General features: G+C 38.6%; 1 protein-coding gene and 1 long non-coding RNA gene across 2 annotated transcripts in view; one reads left to right on the top strand and one right to left on the bottom strand.

The window, feature by feature from the left end:
- Positions 1 to 245: 245 nt before the first annotated feature.
- Positions 246 to 2825, bottom strand: LOC117289772 (suppressor of cytokine signaling 7-like). The gene has a single exon (XM_033771038.1). It carries the CDS (start codon positions 2462 to 2464, stop codon positions 950 to 952), a length of 1515 nt encoding a protein of 504 aa, XP_033626929.1. The 5' UTR covers positions 2465 to 2825; the 3' UTR covers positions 246 to 949.
- A 2083-nt stretch (positions 2826 to 4908) lies between these two features.
- LOC117289531 overlaps positions 4909 to 24576 on the top strand; it is a 32716-nt gene continuing 13048 nt past the window's right edge. The window contains exons 1-2 of the long non-coding RNA XR_004518951.1: positions 4909 to 4968; positions 6427 to 6510. This is a non-coding gene — a long non-coding RNA (uncharacterized LOC117289531). The remainder of the gene's footprint in view (positions 4969 to 6426; positions 6511 to 24576) is intronic.

The raw sequence follows: 24576 nt of genomic DNA on the forward strand, positions 1-24576 counted from the left end.
TTCCCTTTGTTCTTCAGTCGGCTGGACAGAATTATAGCTTTAAAGATGCTATGTCAGATTTTTGGCCAATTTGACCCAAAAATGTTGATTTAAAATTCAATAGGTATTTTGATGGGGGTCGATAAAGTTACAAGCTTTCATTTGAGCTATTGCTCGAAAAAAGTCCGCCAATTATTAGTAGCAGTGAAATAAAGTGCTCAAAATTAGTTTTTGTTGGGATCCCGACAATATATCACGTGACCAATTCTTATGTGTTTCATAAGAAACGTTTTAAGTTTTTGTCATGATTCCCGACTATTAAAAGTAAAAGTTAAACTTTTGGAGGGGGTGATACTATTTGAATTACCATTCACTCAAAACAATTTTTTTTTATGTTTGGGGCAAAAAATCTGACATAGCATCTTTAAGTAGTAACATTTTAGTATTTTTTAAAGATCCAGTCCAGTCTTAGGACCTCCAGGCCCAATTTCATAGAGCTGCTTTACAAGCACAAAAAGCGCAACACAATTATGCCTACCCACAATAATAAGTCTACTAGGCAAGAAAGTACATTATATGTACCATCTTTTTACTGGTATCCTGCTCATTTCTGCTTTGAGCAAAAAATTTGTTAAGCAATATTTTTTGCTTATGGGGCATTTTAAAATTTTAAAGGTAAAAAGAAAACATTCATGTTGGCAAACATGATACGCCAACAATTTAGTAGACTGCCAAAATGTTTGGACTGGATCATGACATTGTGGCAAACTACAGAAACATTCCCTACAAACATATCAGATCTTGGAGCCGTTTGAGACCGCAATGGGCATTTTGGTATATGTACAAGTTGTTTCCGGCCGCTATGGTCTCTAAAAGCAGTTCCATGTAATTGGGCCCTGTCAAATGAACAGGAAAATCTCACAGCAAAGGCCAAAATCGATTTAATATAAAAACATGAATAATTAATCACTTAGTACTGATTCTCCAGTATATATTCCTTGATTTTCTTGGGTAGCGGTAGCATTTGGATGTGATGGCGTGGGTACACCTCTCTGATCAAAAAACGACACAGGTGTTGAAGGGATCGCATCTCCGTAAACCTGGACACCCAGTCCGTCAGGCGCGCTGGGAAGGATTGCACCCCCAGTGCATCGCGCATGTAGCCATAGACTCCACTCCTGGATTCCTTTACGGCGCATTCAATCAACTCCACAATAGAGGTGTGCCCATCGGAATCATTCAAGCTGAAAAGGCCGTTGCGATGCTCGATGCGCGTGTGCAGTGTACGGCCGTGGGAGTTGAAACTCAGACTCAGTAAGTACCGCTCGTCTGAGCTATCTCTCACGAGGAAGTTTCCGTCAGGCAAAGTGGAAAGCTTTTCCTCTGCCTGGGCCTGTGTCAAGGGACCCCAGTACCACGGCTGGCGGGGAAGCTTAGCCAGCTCGTTGGCTAGAGAACTCTCATAAGGCGCGGGACCTACGATTTCATATACCGTAGCCCTGTTGTCAATGGGGGCAGTACTTCCAAGCTGCCAAGGTCTTGCCGCTACTTTCCCAAGTGCACGATTTTTTGGTCTTGCTGGTGGACGTGGTGGCATTTCACAATTGTCCAGTTCCTCGTTATTAATTTCCTCACTTCCACCTTGAGCGAAGGCCGGGAGGGGTCTATTTCTTAGTGCAGCTGGTTTCGGAGGAATTCGTGGTGGACTTGTGTGTGTGGAGAAGAGTGGGGGTGGTGGCCGCATATAAGACCGGTTATCAAGGTTTTCTTGAAAATTGTCTTCAGTTTCATGGACTTTAATATGCGCATCATTGTCTCCTTCTTCAGGATATTGTTTGTGTCCATTTATGACGTTGTTTGTATCACTATCACCACAAGCACAACATTCTTTATTGATCTTTTTCTGTTTCATTTCAACAAGTAAATATTCAAGTTCTCCTCCCATTCGGAGTGGTGTGACATAGCCCACCCCTTTACCACATAGTTTACTCTGAGAGTCATGATAAGTAGATGGGTTTTTACTTTGGTCGTCATCAACAGGCTCAGCTTCGAGGATGTCGCCATTTGTCAAAGCCGTCGAGTCTTTGTACTTTTCACGCGAGTTACTTCCGGGTTCGTCACACTCTTCAGTATACTTCAAATCAGCTGAGATTTTCGGTCCTCTTTTCTCACCACTTCTAGATTCTGATCGTCTGTTTTTGAACAGCCATTTGTGTGACTTTCCAGACGGTAACTTAGCAGTGCTTGGCGTGGTTTTACCACCCGGTTCGGTGTCATTGCTGTTGTTTTGCTCCTCCTCGCCCATGTAACTTTCCGGGATAGGCAAGATTACCACTACGCCATCATTATTTTCAGACGAAGAAGTCGAATTATTGGGCGACTTTTTACTGCTTGATTTGCGGCCAAACGGCAGCTTCATGCTCCTCCGCACACTCAGTTTCTTCAAGCCCGACATTTGGATTGTTGTTGGTTTTTCGAGCACCATCCGTACAAACTTTTTGGGTTCTCCAACTTTCGAAAATTATTAAATAATTAGATAGCGAAGTTCCGATCATTCATGATGAGTGGTTGGCATAAAACTGAAAGATGGTCATTTTAATTATGTTTTGCATGCATTTGATCGGGGAAAACCATTTGCCATCAGTAAGTATGCGCGTGCACCAGCGAGTGGTACATTGTAAGCAAAGACCGTAGTGGGACCAGTTTATCTGTTACCAAAAGAGGGCGCACATAGTCGTCACTTGTCAAGTTCGAAATGACGTTGATGATCATTGATCTCCATTATAATGGAGATCAATGTTGATGTTGATGCGGTGCGCTCACGACGCAAGCTCGCCACCAACAAAGTTGTCATCCTGTTAAATTATTGATGCAAAGTTTGTCCTTGTTTTGTGGGTTTTTTTTGCTTAGTATTTATTTAGCGCCTACGTACTGTATTGTGTTTGTTTCCTTTTGTAAACTGATTGTTATGCTTTATTGCTTTCGTTAGGGGGTCCATACTCGACAAGCTTTGCTTTTTATGGGCCCCTCCAACTCAATCACCTTGTGCTCTGTATGTTTTTTTGCTTTGTTTTCCGTAATTTATATTTTGCCTTTGCTTGTAGTAAATGATATAGTATTACTTCATGTATTATCATTATTCCATTTTCTTGTAAAACATAGTTCTTTATTCACTGCTAATTATTTTGTTTATTTGTTTGGATTTGGAAATAAAGTGAATTGAATTGAATTGAGAAAGTCACCCCTAATTACCGGCTCGCCCCAGGTCGTTGCAAAGTCGCCCCCTGACAATGTCGCCCCAAACAATGTTGCCCGTAGCAAATCGCCCCCTGACAATGTCGCCCCCATCCCAGCCAATGTCGCCCCTAGCAAAGTCGACCCAGAAAATAATTTAGGCTACAATGCTTATGGTAAACAAATATAATTAAAACATTTTCAGAAAAATTCCGTATTCAGTATTATGTGCAGACAACCAGACAACAATTTTGTTTACAACACGGTATCGAAATGTCTAGTTGGAACTTTTGAAACACAAATAAAACATTTAGCTTTCTACACCATTGTATCCTCTATTAGAACCATGTTGTCCTACGCTTTTTAAAAAATGTTTACAGGGTAGCAAAATGGAACAGCTGTAATTCTTCTGTAATTGCTATTTAGCCTATTATATTTATATCGTCTCGCGCATAATTATGCTCGTTGTCAGCCGTGACTGTTTGGGATTCATTATTTGTTCCTCCTTGAATCAGTGAATATGTCTCACGTGACTAAAATATTACATCTGTAATTCATTTAATAGGAGACTTTCCAACGCTAGGTGGCAGCAGACATACCGGGTAAATTTCCATTGTTTACGTAGTTCTGAACATGCGCATAATTCTGCGAACAATGGAGTTACCCGGTAAGTCTGCTGCCCTCTATCGTCCCAGAAAGTCTCCCATTGCTATTTACTATTATATTTGACAGGTCCAACGTTTAATATTGGTAATTGTCAAAGACCAGTCTTCTCACTTGGTGTATCTCAACATATGCATAAAATAACAAACCTGTGAAAATTTGAGCTCAATCGGTCATAGAAGTTGCGAGTTAATAATGAAAGAAAAAACACCCAATTGTCACACGAAGTTGTGTGCTTTCTGATGCTTGATTTCGAGACCTCAAGTTCTAAACTAATTGAGGTCTCGAAATCAAATTCGTGGTAAATTACTTCTTGCTCGACAACTACGTCACTTCAGAGGGAGCTGTTTCTCACAATGTTTTATACTATCAACCTCTCCCCATTACTCGTAATCAAGAAAGGTTTTATGATGATAATTATTTTGAGTAATTACCAATAGTGTCCAATGGCTTTAAGTTTTTGTTTAGGGATGGTTTAGGTTATTCGCCGCCCGCCGCTCAGCTGCTTATACTTTACGGGGTTTTTTTTTTTTTCTTTTTTTTTGAAGAAATCAACATTTTTCTGTTCAGGATTTACTACGCTATGGCAACAGAATTATAACAACTCAAATTCACCATAGAGCAAGGACTGGTCCTTGCTCTATGAATTCACGATATAGAAGATTTATGAGTTTTTACCGAAACTTGATACTATGTTTAAAAATAAAAACAACCTTTGTGCCCTTAAAATAATAGTGAAAACAAAGAAAAATTAAAAACATACGTGGTGATTATCGGTAATTTTGGTGTATTTTGGGAAACCACAGACTACAAAAAAAGTTGAAATCTTTTTCAGAATGTTTAAAATAATTTTCAAGGAAAGTGAACGAACCTATAAACCACCTTGTGATCAATATTAATTTTTCCGAAATACGGCGATGCCATTGGATAAAAAAAACCTAAACATTTTGACGTCAACAAAAGCGGTGACACCCCGCCACAACACCGCACCGCAAGCTAGGATTTAGCAGTGCGCATGCGCGAGTTGAGTAGCGCCATTACAACTAAGAGGATACGACTCGGTGACGTAGTTCTTAATTTCACCAAGAAAAGGTAAATCTTTTTTGTTTTAATTTCTTCCTGTCGAAATGCATTTCCGTAAAACCGCTGGTAATTCGTGCATGGTAATCTTCGGTTATTTAGCACCTAAAATACATGTACAAAATCCGCTCAATTTCCTTCTGACTCCGTGCCCAAAACACACTGTCATGAATGCATGTGCTGTTCACTGTGTGCCACTCACTGTGGAGGTGCTACAGTAGTTTACAGGACCTGCCTTACTGCAGTATTCAGTAAAGAGCCAAGACAAAGAGTAAGTGGGAGCTAAGTAATACGATATGCTCCAAATTAAAACCCCATAGGATAACTTTCCGTATGGCGCCACCACCTTTTCACTCATTTTACAAAAAGGGATATCTCATTGAGGTAAATCAGATACTATATTATTTTATATCGCATGAAAAAGTGGTGGCGGCATACGGAAACTTTTCCACCCCATATTCCAATCATAAAAAATGATTAATATTATGTTCCTGCTTAATCTTCAAGACCAGACTGGACGGTGTCACCTTTAGTTAAATATCCATCCCTTCACACAAAATGCTTAAATGCTTTTACTTTATGTCTGCACCTGCTAGTTTGCACCTCAACCAATGTGCGAGTCTCCAGAGGAGGTTTCTGCATGATGATGATCTGAATAAATAATTAGTACTGCTTCTTCCTTGGCCCTATGTCTATCTACTCCACGCCAGGAGGTGAAATCGTTTTTTGAATAGAAACATCATTTTTATGCAGATATCCTTTCCCCCATGTGTGTCACTTACTGTAGCGGGCACTGGCCTGAAGAGCACATTCACTCGAATGTGCCGTAGTCTTGGTGTATCTCTAGCAAAATCATCATCTGCCCAATGGTTGTATATATATCTGCCATCTCACATCTGGCGTTTATTGAGTCTCGTCTATAAATCTCGCATTGGGTTTTTTATACACAAATTGGGTTTTTCTATTTTTTTTTACGTGCATGTCGTTCACGCACAGAATGGTTAAGTCCAACTCTGTCGCTGCTCAGCGGGTCATCAATTATTTGGGTTGGGATTATTCCACTCATAGAGGGCGTTCTGAGTGGTGATCGGTGATCTCTGTGGCGCGGAGCCAATAGAGGGGGTTTCGTGATAGTTGAGTATTGCACCACTACTAGATTATGCACATTATTATCGATACGCTCAGCATGCCTAGTCTGTTTAAAAAAATTGACTTGTCTTACAGTTGGAAAAGAGGCGTACCATACAGCCGTCAAAGTGTCTGACGGTTCAAGTTGATATGACCGGTGGAATCGTCAAGTACGAATGGTTTGAACTCCCATTCTTACTCATGACCATGTGCATCGTTAAACTTCATTATAAAATCTGTTATTGTGGAGAGGGCCTACTGGCTCTCTTGTTCATTACAGAAAATGATATGAATCACATTTTTTAGCCCTTTTTAATGGAAGTTCTTATACTTTATTTGCAGTTGTGGTTGAAGATGCATTCAAGGTGTTTCAAGACTCAAGGTCGGATCTGCACATCAAGCTTGCAAGAGGAAGATTGGAATCAGGTCAGTGCAGATCACATCCAGAAATGGATCCAATTGTATCAGTAAAACATTAATTCTGTAAATCTATACTCTTTAGTAAACAATCACAGTGCTAAATGTTGCTTCAGTAAATTCCATTAATGATTGATGTAAAATTACAAATTCCTATGTTATGACAATCAGGGTTAAAATTTTGAAAATGGTTCTGCAGAACTCATGCAGCATCAACTTGTAAGTCCACTCAAGAAGAATGGCACATTTTTATTGTTTATGTATATCCACATTATGTTTTTCGAATGGACCATGCAATACTACATATCAAATAGTATCAAAAAATCATTGAGGTCTTTAGAAATCCACACTTATTATTGATATATCCAAATTATTTAATTTACTTCATACAATGGCTTTTGTGGAAATTGATTTAGTCAGAGAATAGACTCTGAATTGTAGAATCATTTAACTACAAAAGTACTTGCCTTCAGGTCGTTCATTCAATAAACAATTAGTCATTTATACACTTTCTTATGTGCTGCTCAGAACTATAGGGTCGCTAATGGCTTTTTTATATTTCTAATGATCTCCAGATCATTAGGTGAAAAATACATACAAATTATAAAAAGTAGATAAAAATCAACAAATTAAAATTTAACTTTGAAATGATAGTTTCTAATTGCCAAACAATTTTGATCAATAATTGATCAATAAACCCCATTTACTAGAAGCTCAACAATACTGGCTTAAATTGGCGATGTGGTTCTGTTTGAGGCCAAGTTGTGGGTGGAGAATCTAGGTGAGATGACTGGCCTTGTTGTAGATTGTTGAAACCTTGGGCGGCACGATGGGACGGAGGGGAACATCGGAATTGTGAACTTGGGTTGACCGAAGAAACAAGAGCAGGTGGATGCAGAGGTCTTTTGATGGCAGTACCTGGGTGAGCTGATGGCCTGAGACTGATGGAGAGATCGGAGCTTGTTGCTGATCTTGTATTCAATGGCCAAGATGTGTTTTTTTGGTAGGCGTCTGTAAGTGTCAGTCGACAGAATTTTAGTCACCTTGTGGTCATACTTAGTGGTAGATATGTCCACAGTGGTGTGTCGGCTGGCATGAAGTGGATGGATTGGTCTTTAGGTAGGGCTTAGATGGCAGCATTCTACTGCTTGCTTTTGAATGGTCTTGGTAGGTTGATGTTCTTGAGGATTAGCAGGATCTGGATATGGACTTGAGTTAGGTTTAGGCTAGAGTTATGGTTGAGTTAAGGTTAGGGTTTGTGGTCGAGTCCACATCTGACTTATAACCTCAAGGAGACTGCGATTCTGTCGACCAACACTTACATACATTTACCAAGAAACTCCATTCTGGCCATCGAACACTAGATCAGCAACAAGCTCTGGTCTCTCCATCAGTCTCGTCTCAAGCCATCAGCACACCCAGGCCATCTCAAGACTTCTGCATCCCCCTGCCCTCGATTCTTTGGTCAACCCAAGATTCACAATCCCGATATTCCCCTCCATCCCATTATGGCGCCCAGGGTTTCAACAATCTACAACAAGGCCAGACATCTCACCAAGATTCTCCACCCACAACTTGGCCTCAAACAGTACCACATCACCAATTTAAGCCAGTTCGTCAACATCATAAATGACATTCACCTTGGTCAAACTGACATTCTTGAGAGTTTTAACAAAGTCTCTCTCTTCACCAACTAACCTATGAAAGAAACATGTCTCATCGTCAAATAATGCCTACAAGTTAATCCCTCCATGACAGACCCCACAAGCCTCACTATTCAACAAGTCATCTATTTTCTCATTACCTGCATATTTTTATCAAGCTTCTGAGTGAGGGACTAGTTCTATGATATACAAGTTTCTAGTAGGCTTCATTATGGTCTTCCTTGCACACACTTAATTACCTCAAGGATTTCTGATACTTTTTTATCGGTAGTAATTGCATTGTTTATTCTAAAAACATGATATGAGTTGTTTGTAACCTATACAAATAGGGTATTCACCTTGAATGGATTTTCACAGGACTCAGGAAAGTACTGAGTAAACAGTGTTAACACGCATTGGTGTAAGGGTGAAACCAAAATCATCAATCTTTATCTTGGATGCAAATTTAACATATTTTAAAATAGGAATGGTAGTTTTGCATGGATCATTACTAAAACTTTACCAAAGCAACAGCTGTCACTGCAGTGCTCAGAACTATAATACAGTCTTAATTGCAATTTGTATGGGTCTCATAAAAAAAATGCTTTGCATATTGTTTAGCTCCTGGTAATTGTATATGAAATAAATTAAATAAATTTGATTTCTCAATAATAAGTGTGGATTCCGAAGATTACCCATGCATGCATATTTTCAGTAATTTTACGAACGGCCTGCTACAAATCCCCGGTAGCCAGAACTGAGTAAACAGTGTTAACACACATTGGTGTAAGGGATAAACCAAAATTCTCAATCTTTATCTTGGATGCAAATTTAACATCTTTTAAAATAGGAATGGTAGTTTTACATGGATCATTACTAAATTTTACTAAAGCAACAGCTGTCACTGCAGTGCTCAGAACTATAATACAGTCTTTATTGCAATTTGTATGGGTCTCATAAAAAATGCTTTGCATATTGTTTAGCTCCTGGTAATTGTATATGAAATAAATTAAATAAACTTGATTTCTCAATAATAAGTAAAGATTCCGAAGATTACCCATGCATGCATATTTTCAGTAATTTTACGAATGTCAATAAATCCCTGGCAGCCAAAAATGTATGTTTGGAGAAACCATTTTTAAAGTTAAGAAGTTAATTTTGAAACTACTGGCTCGTACATGGAGACTATTCACGGTTAAATCTTTTGAAATTTTACACTGACAGCTATTTGGTCCTGTTACCTTAAACGTTATTATACAAAAGTAACTTTTATCATCTTGTTGTTGATTTGTTGAGGAACATTACATAATAAATTGGTATGAACATAACTTGTCTAAGATCACAGATTTACATCAAACTTACTAGGTCTATTGATGATTGACACTGACAGTAGAAACATCCCTTTGAATGTTTCTGTCTGAAATGTCATATTTTATGAGAAGTTTGTAAAACTAATTTCCCGTTTTGAATTCGTTGCACAGTGAGCGAAAATGTGTTATAAATGTTCACTATTTTCTCGTGACCCAGGTGGCTGTTCGTTCGGTCTTAAGCCGACTCAGGTTTGTTTATGTACATTGTAAATGGTGGATTATATAAAGTGCTTACACTGCCAGGAGTGCCAGCAACTGTTTTGTTAGTAAAAGCCATTAATGTAATGTTGCTTTAAACATAACTTTTACATAAAATTGTATTTGTGTAGTGTGATGAATTGGTTATAAGGCTAATTATTAAGTTGTTTGCTTGTGAGACAGCCGTGTATTGGACCATGGTTCCTCTGTAATTTTCCTGAAATATAAAGAGAGTTTTATCAAAGGGTGTACATGTATAGAGGCACTGGACAATATTGGTAATTACTCAAAATAATTTTTACCATAAGAAGACCTACTTGGTAATCAGCAATAGAGAGCTGTTGATAGTATGAACCATTGTGAGCAACGGCTTCCCCTGAAGTGTCATATATTTTTTGTTTAGAAAGAGGTGATTTCTAATTCAAGCAGTAAAATACTTCAGCTTATTAGATCTGAAAGCACACACATCTATGCAACAAGGGTGTTTCAATGACCAATTGAGTCCAAATTTTCACAGGTTTGAAACATGTCAAGTACCTTTAAATGAAAAAATCATCATCTTAACTATCAGCACAAACACAATATTTGTACCCAATGGAAATACTGGCTGTGGGAGACAGTTACTGGTCTTTGACAAATACCAACGTGTTCAGTGCCTTTAAGTAAAATAGGGAAAAAATAGGGAAACCTAAATTAACATGTAGTTTCTCTCAGTGGCCCTTAAACCACCAATCACATGAAATGCCTTCTACAAATTGTATTTCTTATGAGTTGGAACCGATATCATACAACACAAAAATGTCTAAGCCGTCACTCAAATCATAGTAATTTAATTTGTTGTCATGATTGGTAATAAATAAATAAAAAATTATGCAAGTCGCCAGACACACGAGGGCTGAAGGCCACTTCAAGGTGTGAGCTACAATTTTCTTTTTCAGTGGTCGTCGCCACCTACCCCTAGGGCTGAAACAGGGTTAACCCCTTTTAAACTCCATACGGATGTAGGCTTGGGTATCATCAGTCTGAAACCTGGCCGGTAGAGCAGAAAGCACTACGTCCCCAATTTTACGTAGCAATAAAGACATTTGTAAAGTGCATAATAATGCGAAAAGCCTCTCTAAGTGCATAGCTAGAACAATAAAGTGTATGTCTGATTCTTCTACATGTATATTAGATATCAATCTGCTTCCAAACAAGAAGTATAAGTAATTAAAAGTATGCATTGTTCCCATTTTTGCTTGTGATTTATGTATCTAGTAACTTTAAATGAATGTGTCATACAATGTACATGTAGTTACAATTCAGCTGTAATGTTGTGAAAACTTAACCTCTAATCTGTTGATCCATCTATCTATCTTTCTTTCTTTCTTTGAACCTGTTGATCAATAGAGCCGAACAGCCAGCTACAGCGCTTTTCTCGAAATAGATAATAGTTTGAAACTGACACTGGCTTAACTGGAAGTAAAGGTCAAATGGGATCACACTCTGTGTAGCTTTTGTTTAAAAGTATGCAAAGCCCATGCAATGATTTATAGATTGTACAAATCCATTGTGTGGTTTATGTGTTATGTTTTTATTTTTTATTAAACTTTTATTTAATGTATTGCAGTACATAATGTAGGCTTTAAATTGACCAAGACATGGGGACAAAAAATCACCCAAAATATTCAACATCGTGTTGGAAGAGGTTTTCAATAACACTTTACTGGATGAGAAGGAAGGGGTACATTATCGATGGAGAAATGTTATTAGATATATGCTTTGCAGATGATGTGGCTCTATCACCTCTTCTGCTAATGACTTAGAAGTGCAAATAAATGAAGTAAACAGCAAAAACAAAGACAATGATTTGAAGATGCACAAGGAAAAGTTCATGACCAACATCAATACAGATGACTCGTTACTGGTGAAGGACCAAGGATCGCCCGGGTCAATGAATATAAATACTGTACCAAACAGTAAAACTGAACGACGTCACAAAAGATGAAGCATCAATCAGGTTTAAGACAGCATGGAGCTCCTTTGGGACAACACAGAGGAATATTTTGTGATAGGAACATACCTACATGGTATATGGTATTGAGGAGAAAAATAATAGGATCAGTGTGGGCTACCAACAATAACACATGGACAGACAACAACAAAACTGATAGAACATAAACTCTGCACACCAACAAAAGCAATGGAGAGACGAGTGCTACATTTCTTAATATTGGAGACAGGATAAATGCACAGAAACAAGAGAGAACAGAGGAAAATATGAAAAAACCTATATGGAGATAGGATGGACACTTTACCCTTAGAACTGACAATAATTACATGGACAACAAGAATCATGGATTGGCAACCAAGGACAGGGAAAGGGAAAAGAGGTACAAGTAGACAGAGAAGAAGATCATCACGGAGAGATGACATCATGCAGGAGCAACATGAACCAGAACTGCAAGTAATAGAAATGAATGGCATTTACATGAGGAGGGACATATCCTACACTGGATGCGTACACAGCCTAAGTGATGGTCTTTAAAAGTACATATGTGACGTCACTTACGACGTAACTGAATAGTTTTCATCTCTGAATATCTAACTAAATGTGAAATTTATGTTGGAGCTGCTGCTCGCTGGATGTTTCCGGTATGGAATCGATAAAATGGAACTGGCACTGTTTTCGGGTATACCCATATACCTAGTTAACTGCTACGGGCTTACAGTGGACCAAATTGTTCTGGATGGTGGACTCCAAGAATGGATAATGGAATGAAGACCTGTGTGGATAATGCCAAATGCGTGCGCGCTTCCAGTGTACAGTGTGGGCGAGGGTGCTATCTGCATTTCTGGTGACTTAAACATCATGGAAGATGATGGTATTGTTCTCCTTTAGTTCCATGGTCAAGTTGATGAGTGCATGCTGGTTGTTCAGGTGTTGGAGGAACTGATGATCAAGTGTTGTCTTGACAAAACTGACATGAATGTTGAACTTGTGTTGGTGATATGGTGCTGTGTGAGGCCAATTGGGTGGAGGATCTTGGTGAGATGTCTGGCCATGCGTAGGTTGGTGAACCCCTGGACACCACTATGTCGTGGAGACACCACTATGTCGTGGAGGGGAGCATCAATATTGTGTATCTTGGGTTGTCTGAGGAAACGGGGGCAGAGGATTCAGAGAGTTCTAGAATGCAAATTAAAATGACGCTAAATTGGTGTGCTAATGTCTTGAAACTAATGGAGCTGCTATGTGATCTTGCATTCAATATCAGGAATGGGGTTTCTTGTAGGTGTCTGTCCCTAACACTTCTAACCCTCATCCTAACCCTCATCCTAACCCTAACCCTAGTTCTACCTGGGAGTTCTATCACCCTAACCCTTAATGTAAACCCTAACCCCTCACTCATGACCACACTTACCGACACAAACGACTTGGCCTACATGTACAACTGACCCTTACAGACACTAACCTTCACTTAAGACACCATCTGACACTTATAGAAACCCCATTCCAGATATTAAATGAAAGATCACATACCAGTTCCAGTCTCAAGCCTAGTGTTCGGTGCTGTGCGATGTAGCAGCTTTTGCTATTGCTCTCCTGCAAATGTCTCTGTCTTCTCTGTTTTCGTACTACAATGGTTGTCTGCGTATGTGCATGTCGTTTTCAAGGTGTTTGAAGTTTGATTCGCCTGGAGAGTTGTGCCACCCCTTGTGTGGACAGGCGGGTCATTGATGTTGCAAGGTTGTAAGTGATCACCGATTCTTCAACAAAAGAACTGGGTACAGATGCTGATTGCTGATGCCAAGATCAGGAGAGCATACTACTCTGACAAATTCTGCAGTGCCAATCCCAAGGACATTGTGCATCCTCTGACAAAGTCTGCAGTGCCAATCCCAAGGACATTGTGCATACTACTCTGACAAATTCTGCAGTGCCAATCCCAAGGACATTGTGCATACTACTCTGACAAATTCTGCAGTGCCAATCCCAAGGACATTGTGCATACTACTCTGACAAATTCTGCAGTGCCAATCCCAAGGACATTGTGCATCCTCTGACAAATTCTCCAGTGCCAATCCCAAGGACATTGTGCATACTACTCTGACAAATTCTGCAGTGCCAATCCCAAGGACATTGTGCATACTACTCTGACAAATTCTCCAGTGCCAATCCCAAGGACACTGTGCTTACGCAAATTCTCTAGTGCCAATCCCAAGGACATTGTGCTTACGTAAACTCTCCAGTGCCAATCCCAAGGACACTGTGCACACTACTTTGACAATGTTTGCAGTGCCAATCCTAAGAACATTGTGCTTACGCAAATTCTCCAGTGCCAATCCCAAGGAAAATTGTAAACCACAGAATATGGTCTATTGACTAACTGTTGAATAACTCGCTGGAGATATTCTACTTTGAAAACTCATCCCAGGCAGACAAAGATGCCCAAAGAAGACCTTTTTTGACCAACTGATGGAGGATACTGGATGCAGGTTTGAAAATCAACAGAGAAAGATGGAAGAAACATGTCAAAGAAAGCCGAGCACGCCCGACCTGATGAAGATGATGAATATCTGTACCAACTGTAAAGCTAATGTCATGAAATAATAGTTAAAGGTTATAATCAGCTTAAACTAATGAGTTAATTTTCTTAATATTGACATTACTTATAATAAGCTTACAAGGTAATTGCATATCAAAACACTTGATGCATATAAATACATGTATGTTATAAATCTTGTCTATAGTATGATCCCATGTGACCTTTACTTCTGGCCAAAACCGGGAGTTCAAATTTCAGAATTCAAAAGTTCATGTCTCAAGAACCAAACTGAATTCATCTTTGGGGAATTAAATCAATCGAGATAGGTATTGTGAAATGCGCGCTATAAAAGTTTTATTATTCATTTTATTTATTTATTATTACAAAAATCTGGAGAGCCATAAAAGTCCCAAATGGAAGCACCATATATGTTTTATTGGATAGGTTCGCTGCGCTCCTTTTCTATTTCCTCTTCTACTTCCCCTTCTCTCTTTTCAAGGAACACCAGTTTAGTTTTAGCTTTTGTTTAGTGTATTATTAGGAGGCGCCTGGACCCCGGAATGGTCGACACTTCATTGATGTCAGTTGGAGTATATACACACAGATCTCCTGCTGGCGGGAAAGGCGTATCCCCACACTGCGGTATGGGTACTGGCCTGGCGTTTTACTCTTTCTGTTGTGTTCCTCAACCCTCTTACATGTATCTAGGTTATATTTTGTCCAGACTATTCCAACAAAGAGTGCCACATACGTGTAGGACCGTACCATTTGTGGACTTGTATAAAGATTTTTTAGTAGTACTGCTGGTTTAGTGGGAATGATGTTTGAGGTTAGTGTATTAAAACAAGGTTGAAACAGACAGGTAAAACATTATCCTTACACTTTTTTGTAAATTAAGATAAATGTCAGTAGATTTGAACATTTTTAAGTTTCCAATGAGGCCCACAGTGTTTAAAGCCATTGGACACTTTAGGAAGAGAAAAAAAAAGTTCACAGATTTACAAATAACTTCAAGGGTTTACAGGAGGTAATGGTGAAAGACTTCTCCTGAAATATTACTCCATGAAATGCTTTACTTTTTGAGAAAACATTAAAACAATGTATAAATTATCGATATCGAGATTTACGGATTTATTTTAAACACATGTCATAACACGGCGAAACAAGGGTGGGTTTTTGCATTATTTTCTCCCGACTCCCATGACTGATTGAGCCTAAATTTTCACAGGTTTGTTATTTTATATTTAAGTTGTGATACACGAAGTGTGGGCTTTGGACAATACTGTTTACCGAAAGTGTCCAATTGCTTTAAAATAGCCAGTTTTAGAGATTACTGGAACTGCATGTTTCATGAAAGAAAGCAGATTGTTGCAGTCAGGGGTATATGGATCTACCCCAAGTCAAACTGAGTAACTATGGTAAAATAAAAGAGTTGTACTGGTTAGTAATATGCTTCTTGGAAGAAAATACTTTTGAAGGTTCATTATACAAATAGCTGTTACATGTGTATTGTCAATAAGTTTCTTCTGCGTTAAATTCAATATAGATTCCTAAAAATTTAGTGCCGTTTCCCTGAGCTAAAGGAGAATGGACGAGAATGTGTAGTTTCGCGGATAGTCTATGAACTGAAGGGGAGTAGAATGCGGTAACGAATTTACATTAGGAAGAGTCTATTCTCTGACTTTAACTTTTGTCATTGATTATGTTTCAGTTAAATGGTTTTCTCAGCAATAAGTGTACATTCATACGATTACTGATATGCAAACATATCATATGCTTATCTACTGGTCAGCATTTATTTGGGGTACGATCTTCTAAGAGAACAACATGAGGACCAAGGCCATCAGCAAAGCTCGATACTACAGAGTCTGTAGCACATTCAAATTCATGTTCCGTCTCTTTCAACTCGGGAGAACAAGCATCTTCATCAAAAGACAGCCATCATCTCACATTATCGTCGATTACTGATATGCAAACATATTCATATGCTAATCTACTGGTCAGCATTTATTTGGGGTACGATCTTCTAAGAACAAGAGAGGCCATCAGCAAAGCTTGATACTACGGAGTCTGTAGCACATTCAAATACATGTTCCGTCTCTTTCAACTCGGGAGAACTGGCATCTTCATCAAAAGACAGCCATCATCTCACATTATCGTTACCATTGTGATTCTAAAAGTAAATTCATCTTGCTATTGATTAGATTGTCTATCATAGCTTTTACAGATTATGTCTTTATAGTATAGTGTGACGACTTTTTCAATGTTTCCGGCTTATTGTTAAAGGCACTGGACACATTTGGTAATTGTCAAAGACCAGTATTCTCACTTGGTGGATCCCAAAACACATGTATGCTTAAAATAACAATCAGTGAAACTTTGGGCTCAGTTGGTCATCAAAGATACATAAGAAAATAATGGAGCCATTCCCCACAATGTTTTTTACTATCAACAGTTATCCATTGCTCATTAACAAGTCAGTTTTTATGCTAACAATTGTTTTGAGTAATTACCAATAGTGTCTAGTGCCTTTATTAAAGGTTCTTGTTTGTAGTTCTGTTTATTGCAACAGTTTAAACTCTTTTTGTCAATAATATGTATAGTTTATTTCGTTTAAAATTGAAAAAGCTTGTCGTGGTAAGAGCATCGAATTCAAGTTCTGGTGGTTTTATCATCGGAATGTGGGTTCAAATCTTATCATGGCACTTGTGTTCACACAGGGGTATAAATGGTCACCTGTGTGAGGGTAGGGGTTGAAAAGCGACTTGCACCATACTGCAGCTCAGGGCTGTATACTCCATAGAGAGCTGAGAAAGCTTCAAGGAATGTTATTGTAAAATGCACTAAACACTATAGTACTAGTTATTATTAAAGGAACAGACTGAGCAAACTTGTACTATGGCTAATACAAAATATAGATTGATTTGAGGTAATTTCTTAGGCCTGATGAATTGTAAGGCACTGGATACGTTTGGATACGTTTGGTAATTGTGAAAGACTAGTATTAATCCAACTAGTATTAATCCAACGGTTCTTTTCAGAACCACCCCAACTCATTTAGAGATTGTTATTATATGGTGTTACCGCAAACTCTTCTATAACTAGTATTCTCACTTGGTGTATCCCAAAATATGCATAACATTACAAACAGTGAAAATTTGGGCTCAATTGGTCATCAAAAGTGCAAGAAAATAACGGAACAACTTCGCTGAATGTTTTTTTTTTTTTTTACTATCAACAGGGAGAAAGGTCAGTTTATATGGTACCAATTATTTGGATTATTTACCAATTATGTCCAGTGCCTTTAAGATTTTTGTTTGTGGTTCTGTTTATTGCTACAGTTTATACTCTGTTAAAATTTGTCAATCTGTAATTTTGTTTAATAAGGGAGGTTTAAAATATAGAGGATAATGTCCATATCCAACCACCACTTTTTCATTCGTTATGAAATATTTTAGATTACAACCAATATTCTGCATTTTCATTGGTTTAGAGCTTGTCACATGATATGTCTTAGTTTTACTAGACGACGGCCGTGTGATAGTGCATCGGTTTGCCATGTGATAGTGCATCGGTTTGCCGTGCGCTAGTCCGAAGACTATCACACGACGTGCAGTACACAGACGTCCGTTGCATGTACGAGGATGATAAATTAAAAGTCTGTAACCATGTCGGATTACAGAACACTACATGCAGCAAAGTAAAAGTTTTCGCAATCTGTATTCGCGTCGTCCATGGATTGTAGCATTCAGGTCTGTAACTTTATAGTACAGTGTTTAGAAATGTTTGGGGTGTTATAAAACAATTATTGACTGCTTTTACTTGTGCAATGGTTAATGGTAGCCAGAACTGAGTAAACAGTGTTAACACACATTGGTGTAAGGGATAAACCAAAATTCTCAATCTTTATCTTGGATGCAAATTTAACATCTTTTAAAATAGGAATGGTAGTTTTACATGGATCATTACTAAATTTTACTAAAGCAACAGCTGTCACTGCAGTGCTCAGAACTATAATACAGTCTTTATTGCAATTTGTATGGGTCTCATAAAAAATGCTTTGCATATTGTTTAGCTCCTGGTAATTGTATATGAACTAAATTAAATAAACTTGATTTCTCAATAATAAGTAAAGATTCCGAAGATTACCCATGCATGCATATTTTCAGTAATTTTACGAACGTCCATAAATCCCTGGCAGCCAAAAATGTATGTTTGGAGAAACCATTTTTAAAGTTAAGAAGTTAATTTTGAAACTACTGGCTCGTACATGGAGACTATTCACGGTTAAATCTTTTGAAATTTTACACTGACAGCTATTTGGTCCTGTTACCGTAAACGTTATTATACAAAAGTAACTTTTATCATCTTGTTGTTGATTTGTTGAGGAACATTACATAATAAATTGGTATGAACATAACTTGTCTAAGATCACAGATTTACATCAAACTTACTAGGTCTATTGATGATTGACACTGACAGTAGAAACATCCCTTTGAATGTTTCTGTCTGAAATGTCATATTTTATGAGAAGTTTGTAAAACTAATTTCCCGTTTTGAATTCGTTGCACAGTGAGCGAAAATGTGTTATAAATGTTCACTATTTTCTCGTGACCCAGGTGGCTGTTCGTTCGGTCTTAAGCCGACTCAGGTTTGTTTATGTACATTGTAAATGGTGGACAAAAATGTCTAAGCCGTCACTCAAATCATAGTAATTTAATTTGTTGTCATGATTGGTAATAAATAAATAAAAAATTATGCAAGTTGCCAGACACACGAGGCCTGAAGGCCACTTCAAGGTGTGAGCTACAATTTTCTTTTTCAGTGGTCGTCGCCACCTACCCCTAGGGCTGAAACAGGGTTAACCCCTTTTAAATTCCATACGGATGTAGGCTTGGGTATCATCAGTCTGAAACCTGGCCGGTAGGGCAGAAAGCACTACGTCCCCAATTTTACGTAGCAATAAAGACATTTGTAAAGTCCATAATAATGCGAAAAGCCTCTCTAAGTGCATAGCTAGAACAATAAAGTGTATGTCTGATTCTTCTACATGTATATTAGATATCAATCTGCTTCCAAACAAGAAGTATAAGTAATTAAAAGTATGCATTGTTCCCATTTTTGCTTGTGATTTATGTATCTAGTAACTTTAAATGAATGTGTCATACAATGTAGTTACAATTCAGCTGTAATGTTGTGAAAACTTAACCTCCAATCTATTGATCCATCTATCTATCTTTCTTTCTTTCTTTGAACCTGTTGATCAATGGAGCCGAACAGCCAGCTACAGCGCTTTTCTCGAAATAGATAATAGTTTGAAACTGACACTGGCTTAACTGGAAGTAAAGGTCAAATGGGATCACACTCTGTGTAGCTTTTGTTTAAAAGTATGCAAAGCCCATGCAATGATTTATAGATTGTACAAATCCATTGTGTGGTTTATGTGTTATGTTTTTATTTTTTATTAAACTTTTATTTAATGTATTGCAATACATAATGTAGGCTTTAAATTGACCAAGGGGACAAAAAATCACCCAAAATATTCAACATCGTGTTGGAAGAGGTTTTCAAGAACACTTTACTGGATGAGAAGGAAGGGGTACATTATCGATGGAGAAATGTTATTAGATATATGCTTTGCAGATGATGTGGCTCTATCACCTCTGCTGCTAATGACATAGAAGTGCAAATAAATGAAGTAAACAGCAAAAATAAAGACAATGATTTGAAGATGCACAAGGAAAAGTTCATGACCAACATCAATACAGATGACTCGTTACTGGTGAAGGACCAAGGGATCGCCCGGGGCAATAAATATAGATACTGTACCAAACAGTAAAACTGAACGACGTCACAAAAGATGAAGCATCAATCAGGTTTAAGACAGGATGGAGCTCCTTTGGGACGACACAGAGGAATATTTTGTGATAGGAACATACCTACATGGTATATGGTATTGAGGAGAAAAATAATAGGATCAGTGTGGGCTACCAACAATAACACATGGACAGACAACAAAACTGATAGAACATAAACTCTGCACACCAACAAAAGCAATGGAGAGACGAGTGCTACATTTCTTAATATTGGAGACAGGATAAATGCACAGAAACAAGAGAGAACAGAGGACAATATGAAAAAACCTATATGGAGATAGGATGGACACTTTACCCTTAGAACTGACAATAATTACATGGACAACACGAATCATGGATTGGCAACCAAGGACAGGGAAAGGGAAAAGAGGTACAAGTAGACAGAGAAGAAGATCATCACGGAGAGATGACATCATGCAGGAGCAACATGAACCAGAACTGCAAGTAATAGAAATGAATGGCATTTATATGAGGAGGGACATATCCTACACTGGATGCGTACACAGCCTAAGTGATGGTCTTTAAAAGTACATATGTGACGTCACTTACGACGTAACTGAATAATTTTCATCTCTGAATATCTAACTAAATGTGAAATTTATGTTGGAGCTGCTGCTCGCTGGATGTTTCCGGGTATACCCATATACTTAGTTAACTGCTACGGGCTTACAGTGGACCAAATTGTTCTGGATGGTGGACTCCAAGAATGGATAATGGAATGAAGACCTGTGTGGATAATGCCAAATGCGTGCGCGCTTCCAGTGTACAGTGTGGGCGAGGGTGCTATCTGCATTTCTGGTGACTTAAACATCATGGAAGATGATGGTATTGTTCTCCTTTAGTTCCATGGTCAAGTTGATGAGTGCATGCTGGTTGTTCAGGTGTTGGAGGAACTGATGATCAAGTGTTGTCTTGACAAAACTGACATGAATGTTGAACTTGTGTTGGTGATATGGTGCTGTGTGAGGCCAATTGGGTGGAGGATCTTGGTGAGATGTCTGGCCATGCGTAGGTTGGTGAACCCCTGGACACCACTATGTCGTGGAGACACCACTATGTCGTGGAAGGGAGCATCAATATTGTGTATCTTGGGTTGTCTGAGGAAACGGGGGCAGAGGATTCAGAGAGTTCTAGAATGCAAATTAAAATGACGCTAAATTGGTGTGCTAATGTCTTGAAACTAATGGAGCTGCTATGTGATCTTGCATTCAATATCAGGAATGGGGTTTCTTGTAGGTGTCTGTCCCTAACACAACTCTAACCCTCATCCTAACCCTCATCCTAACCCTAACCCTAGTTCTACCCGGGAGTTCTATCACCCTAACCCTTAATGTAAACCCTAACCCCCTCACTCATGACCACACTTACCGACACAAACGACTTGGCCTACATGTACAACTGACCCTTACAGACACTAACCTTCACTTAAGACACCATCTGACACTTATAGAAACCCCATTCCAGATATTAAATGAAAGATCACATACCAGTTCCAGTCTCAAGCCTAGTGTTCGGTGCAGCGCAATGTGGCAGCTTTTGCTATTGCTGTCCTGCAAATGTCTCTGTCTTCTCTGTTTTCGTACGACCATGGTTGTCTGCGTATGTGCATGTCGTTTTCAAGGTGTTTGAAGTTTGATTCGCCTGGAGAGTTGTGCCATCCCATGTGTGGACAGGCGGGTCATTGATGTTGCAAGGTTGTAAGTGATCACCGATTCTTCAACAAAAAGTACTGGGTACAGATGCTGATTGCTGATGCCAAGATCAGGAGAGCATACTACTCTGACAAATTCTGCAGTGCCAATCCCAAGGACATTGTGCATCCTCTGACAAATTCTGCAGTGCCAATCCCAAGGACATTGTGCATCCTCTGACAAATTCTGCAGTGCCAATCCCAAGGACATTGTGCATACTACTCTGACAAATTCTGCAGTGCCAATCCCAAGGACATTGTGCATACTACTCTGACAAATTCTGCAGTGCCAATCCCAAGGACATTGTGCATACTACTCTGACAAATTCTGCAGTGCCAATCCCAAGGACATTGTGCATCCTCTGACAAATTCTGCAGTGCCAATCCCAAGGACATTGTGCATACTACTCTGACAAATTCTCCAGTGCCAATCCCAAGGACACTGTGCTTACGCAAATTCTCTAGTGCCAATCCCAAGGACATTGTGCTTACGTAAACTCTCCAGTGCCAATCCCAAGGACACTGTGTGCACACTGCTCTGACTAATTCTCTGGTGCCAATCCCAAGGACTTTGTGCACACTACTTTGACAATGTTTGCAGTGCCAATCTTAAGGACATTGTGCTTACGCAAATTCTCTAGTGCCAATCCCAAGGACACTGTGCAGACAAATTCTCCAGTGCCAATCCCAAGGAAAATTGTAAACCACAAAATATGGTCTATTGACTAACTGTTGAATAACTCGCTGGAGATATTCTACTTTGAAAGCTGGAGATATTCTACTTTGAAAACTCATCCCAGGCAGACAAAGATGCCCAAAGAAGACCTTTTTTGACCAACTGATGGAGGATACTGGATGCAGGTTTGAAAATCAACAGAGAAAGATGGAAGAAACATGTCAAAGAAAGCCGAGCACGCCCGACCTGATGAAGATGATGAATATCTGTACCAACTGTAAAGCTAATGTCATGAAATAATAGTTAAAGGTTATAATCAGCTTAAACTAATGAGTTAATTTTCTTAATATTGACATTACTTATAATAAGCTTACAAGGTAATTGCATATCAAAACACTTGATGCATATAAATACATGTATGTTATAAATCTTGTCTATAGTATGATCCCATGTGACCTTTACTTCTGGCCAAAACCGGGAGTTCAAATTTCAGAATTCAAAAGTTCATGTCTCAAGAACCAAACTGAATTCATCTTTGGGGAATTAAATCAATCGAGATAGGTATTGTGAAATGCGCGCTATAAAAGTTTTATTATTCATTTTATTTATTTATTATTACAAAAATCTGGAGAGCCATAAAAGTCCCAAATGGAAGCACCATATATGTTTTATTGGATAGGTTCGCTGCGCTCCTTTTCTATTTCCTCTTCTACTTCCCCTTCTCTCTTTTCAAGGAACACCAGTTTAGTTTTAGCTTTTGTTTAGTGTATTATTAGGAGGCGCCTGGACCCCGGAACGGTCGACACTTCATTGATGTCAGTTGGAGTATATACACACAGATCTCCTGCTGGCGGGAAAGGCGTATCCCCACACTGCGGTATGGGTACTGGCCTGGCGTTTTACTCTTTCTGTTGTGTTCCTCAACCCTCTTACATGTATCTAGGTTGTATTTTGTCCAGACTATTCCAACAAAGAGTGCCACATACGTGTAGGACAGTACCATTTGTGGACTTGTATAAAGATTTTTTAGTAGTACTGCTGGTTTAGTGGGAATGATGTTTGAGGTTAGTGTATTAAAACAAGGTTGAAACAGACAGGTAAAACATTATCCTTACACTTTTTTGTAAATTAAGATAAATGTCAGTAGATTTGAACATTTTTAAGTTTCCAATGAGGCCCACAGTGTTTAAAGCCATTGGACACTTTAGGAAGAGAAAAAAAAAGTTCACAGATTTACAAATAACTTCAAGGGTTTACAGGAGGTAATGGTGAAAGACTTCTCCTGAAATATTACTCCATGAAATGCTTTACTTTTTGAGAAAACATTAAAACAATGTATAAATTATCGATATCGAGATTTACGGATTTATTTTAAACACATGTCATAACACGGCGAAACAAGGGTGGGTTTTTGCATTATTTTCTCCCGACTCCCGTGACTGATTGAGCCTAAATTTTCACAGGTTTGTTATTTTATATTTAAGTTGTGATACACGAAGTGTGGGCTTTGGACAATACTGTTTACCGAAAGTGTCCAATTGCTTTAAAATAGCCAGTTTTAGAGATTACTGGAACTGCATGTTTCATGAAAGAAAGCAGATTGTTGCAGTCAGGGGTATATGGATCTACCCCAAGTCAAACTGAGTAACTATGGTAAAATAAAAGAGTTGTACTGGTTAGTAATATGCTTCTTGGAAGAAAATACTTTTGAAGGTTCATTATACAAATAGCTGTTACATGTGTATTGTCAATAAGTTTCTTCTGCGTTAAATTCAATATAGATTCCCAAAAATTTAGTGCCGTTTCCCTGAGCTAAAGGAGAATGGACGAGAATGTGTAGTTTCGCGGATAGTCTATGAGCTGAAGGGGAGTAGAATGCGGTAACGAATTTACATTAGGAAGAGTCTATTCTCTGACTTGAACTTTTGCCATTGATTATGTTTCAGTTAAATGGTTTTCTCAGCAATAAGTGTACATTCATACGATTACTGATATGCAAACATATCATATGCTTATCTACTGGTCAGCATTTATTTGGGGTACGATCTTCTAAGAGAACAACATGCGGACCAAGGCCATCAGCAAAGCTCGAT

This window comes from Asterias rubens, chromosome 4 (assembly GCF_902459465.1).
Source record: "Asterias rubens chromosome 4, eAstRub1.3, whole genome shotgun sequence".
Classification (NCBI taxonomy): Eukaryota; Metazoa; Echinodermata; class Asteroidea; order Forcipulatida; family Asteriidae; genus Asterias; species Asterias rubens.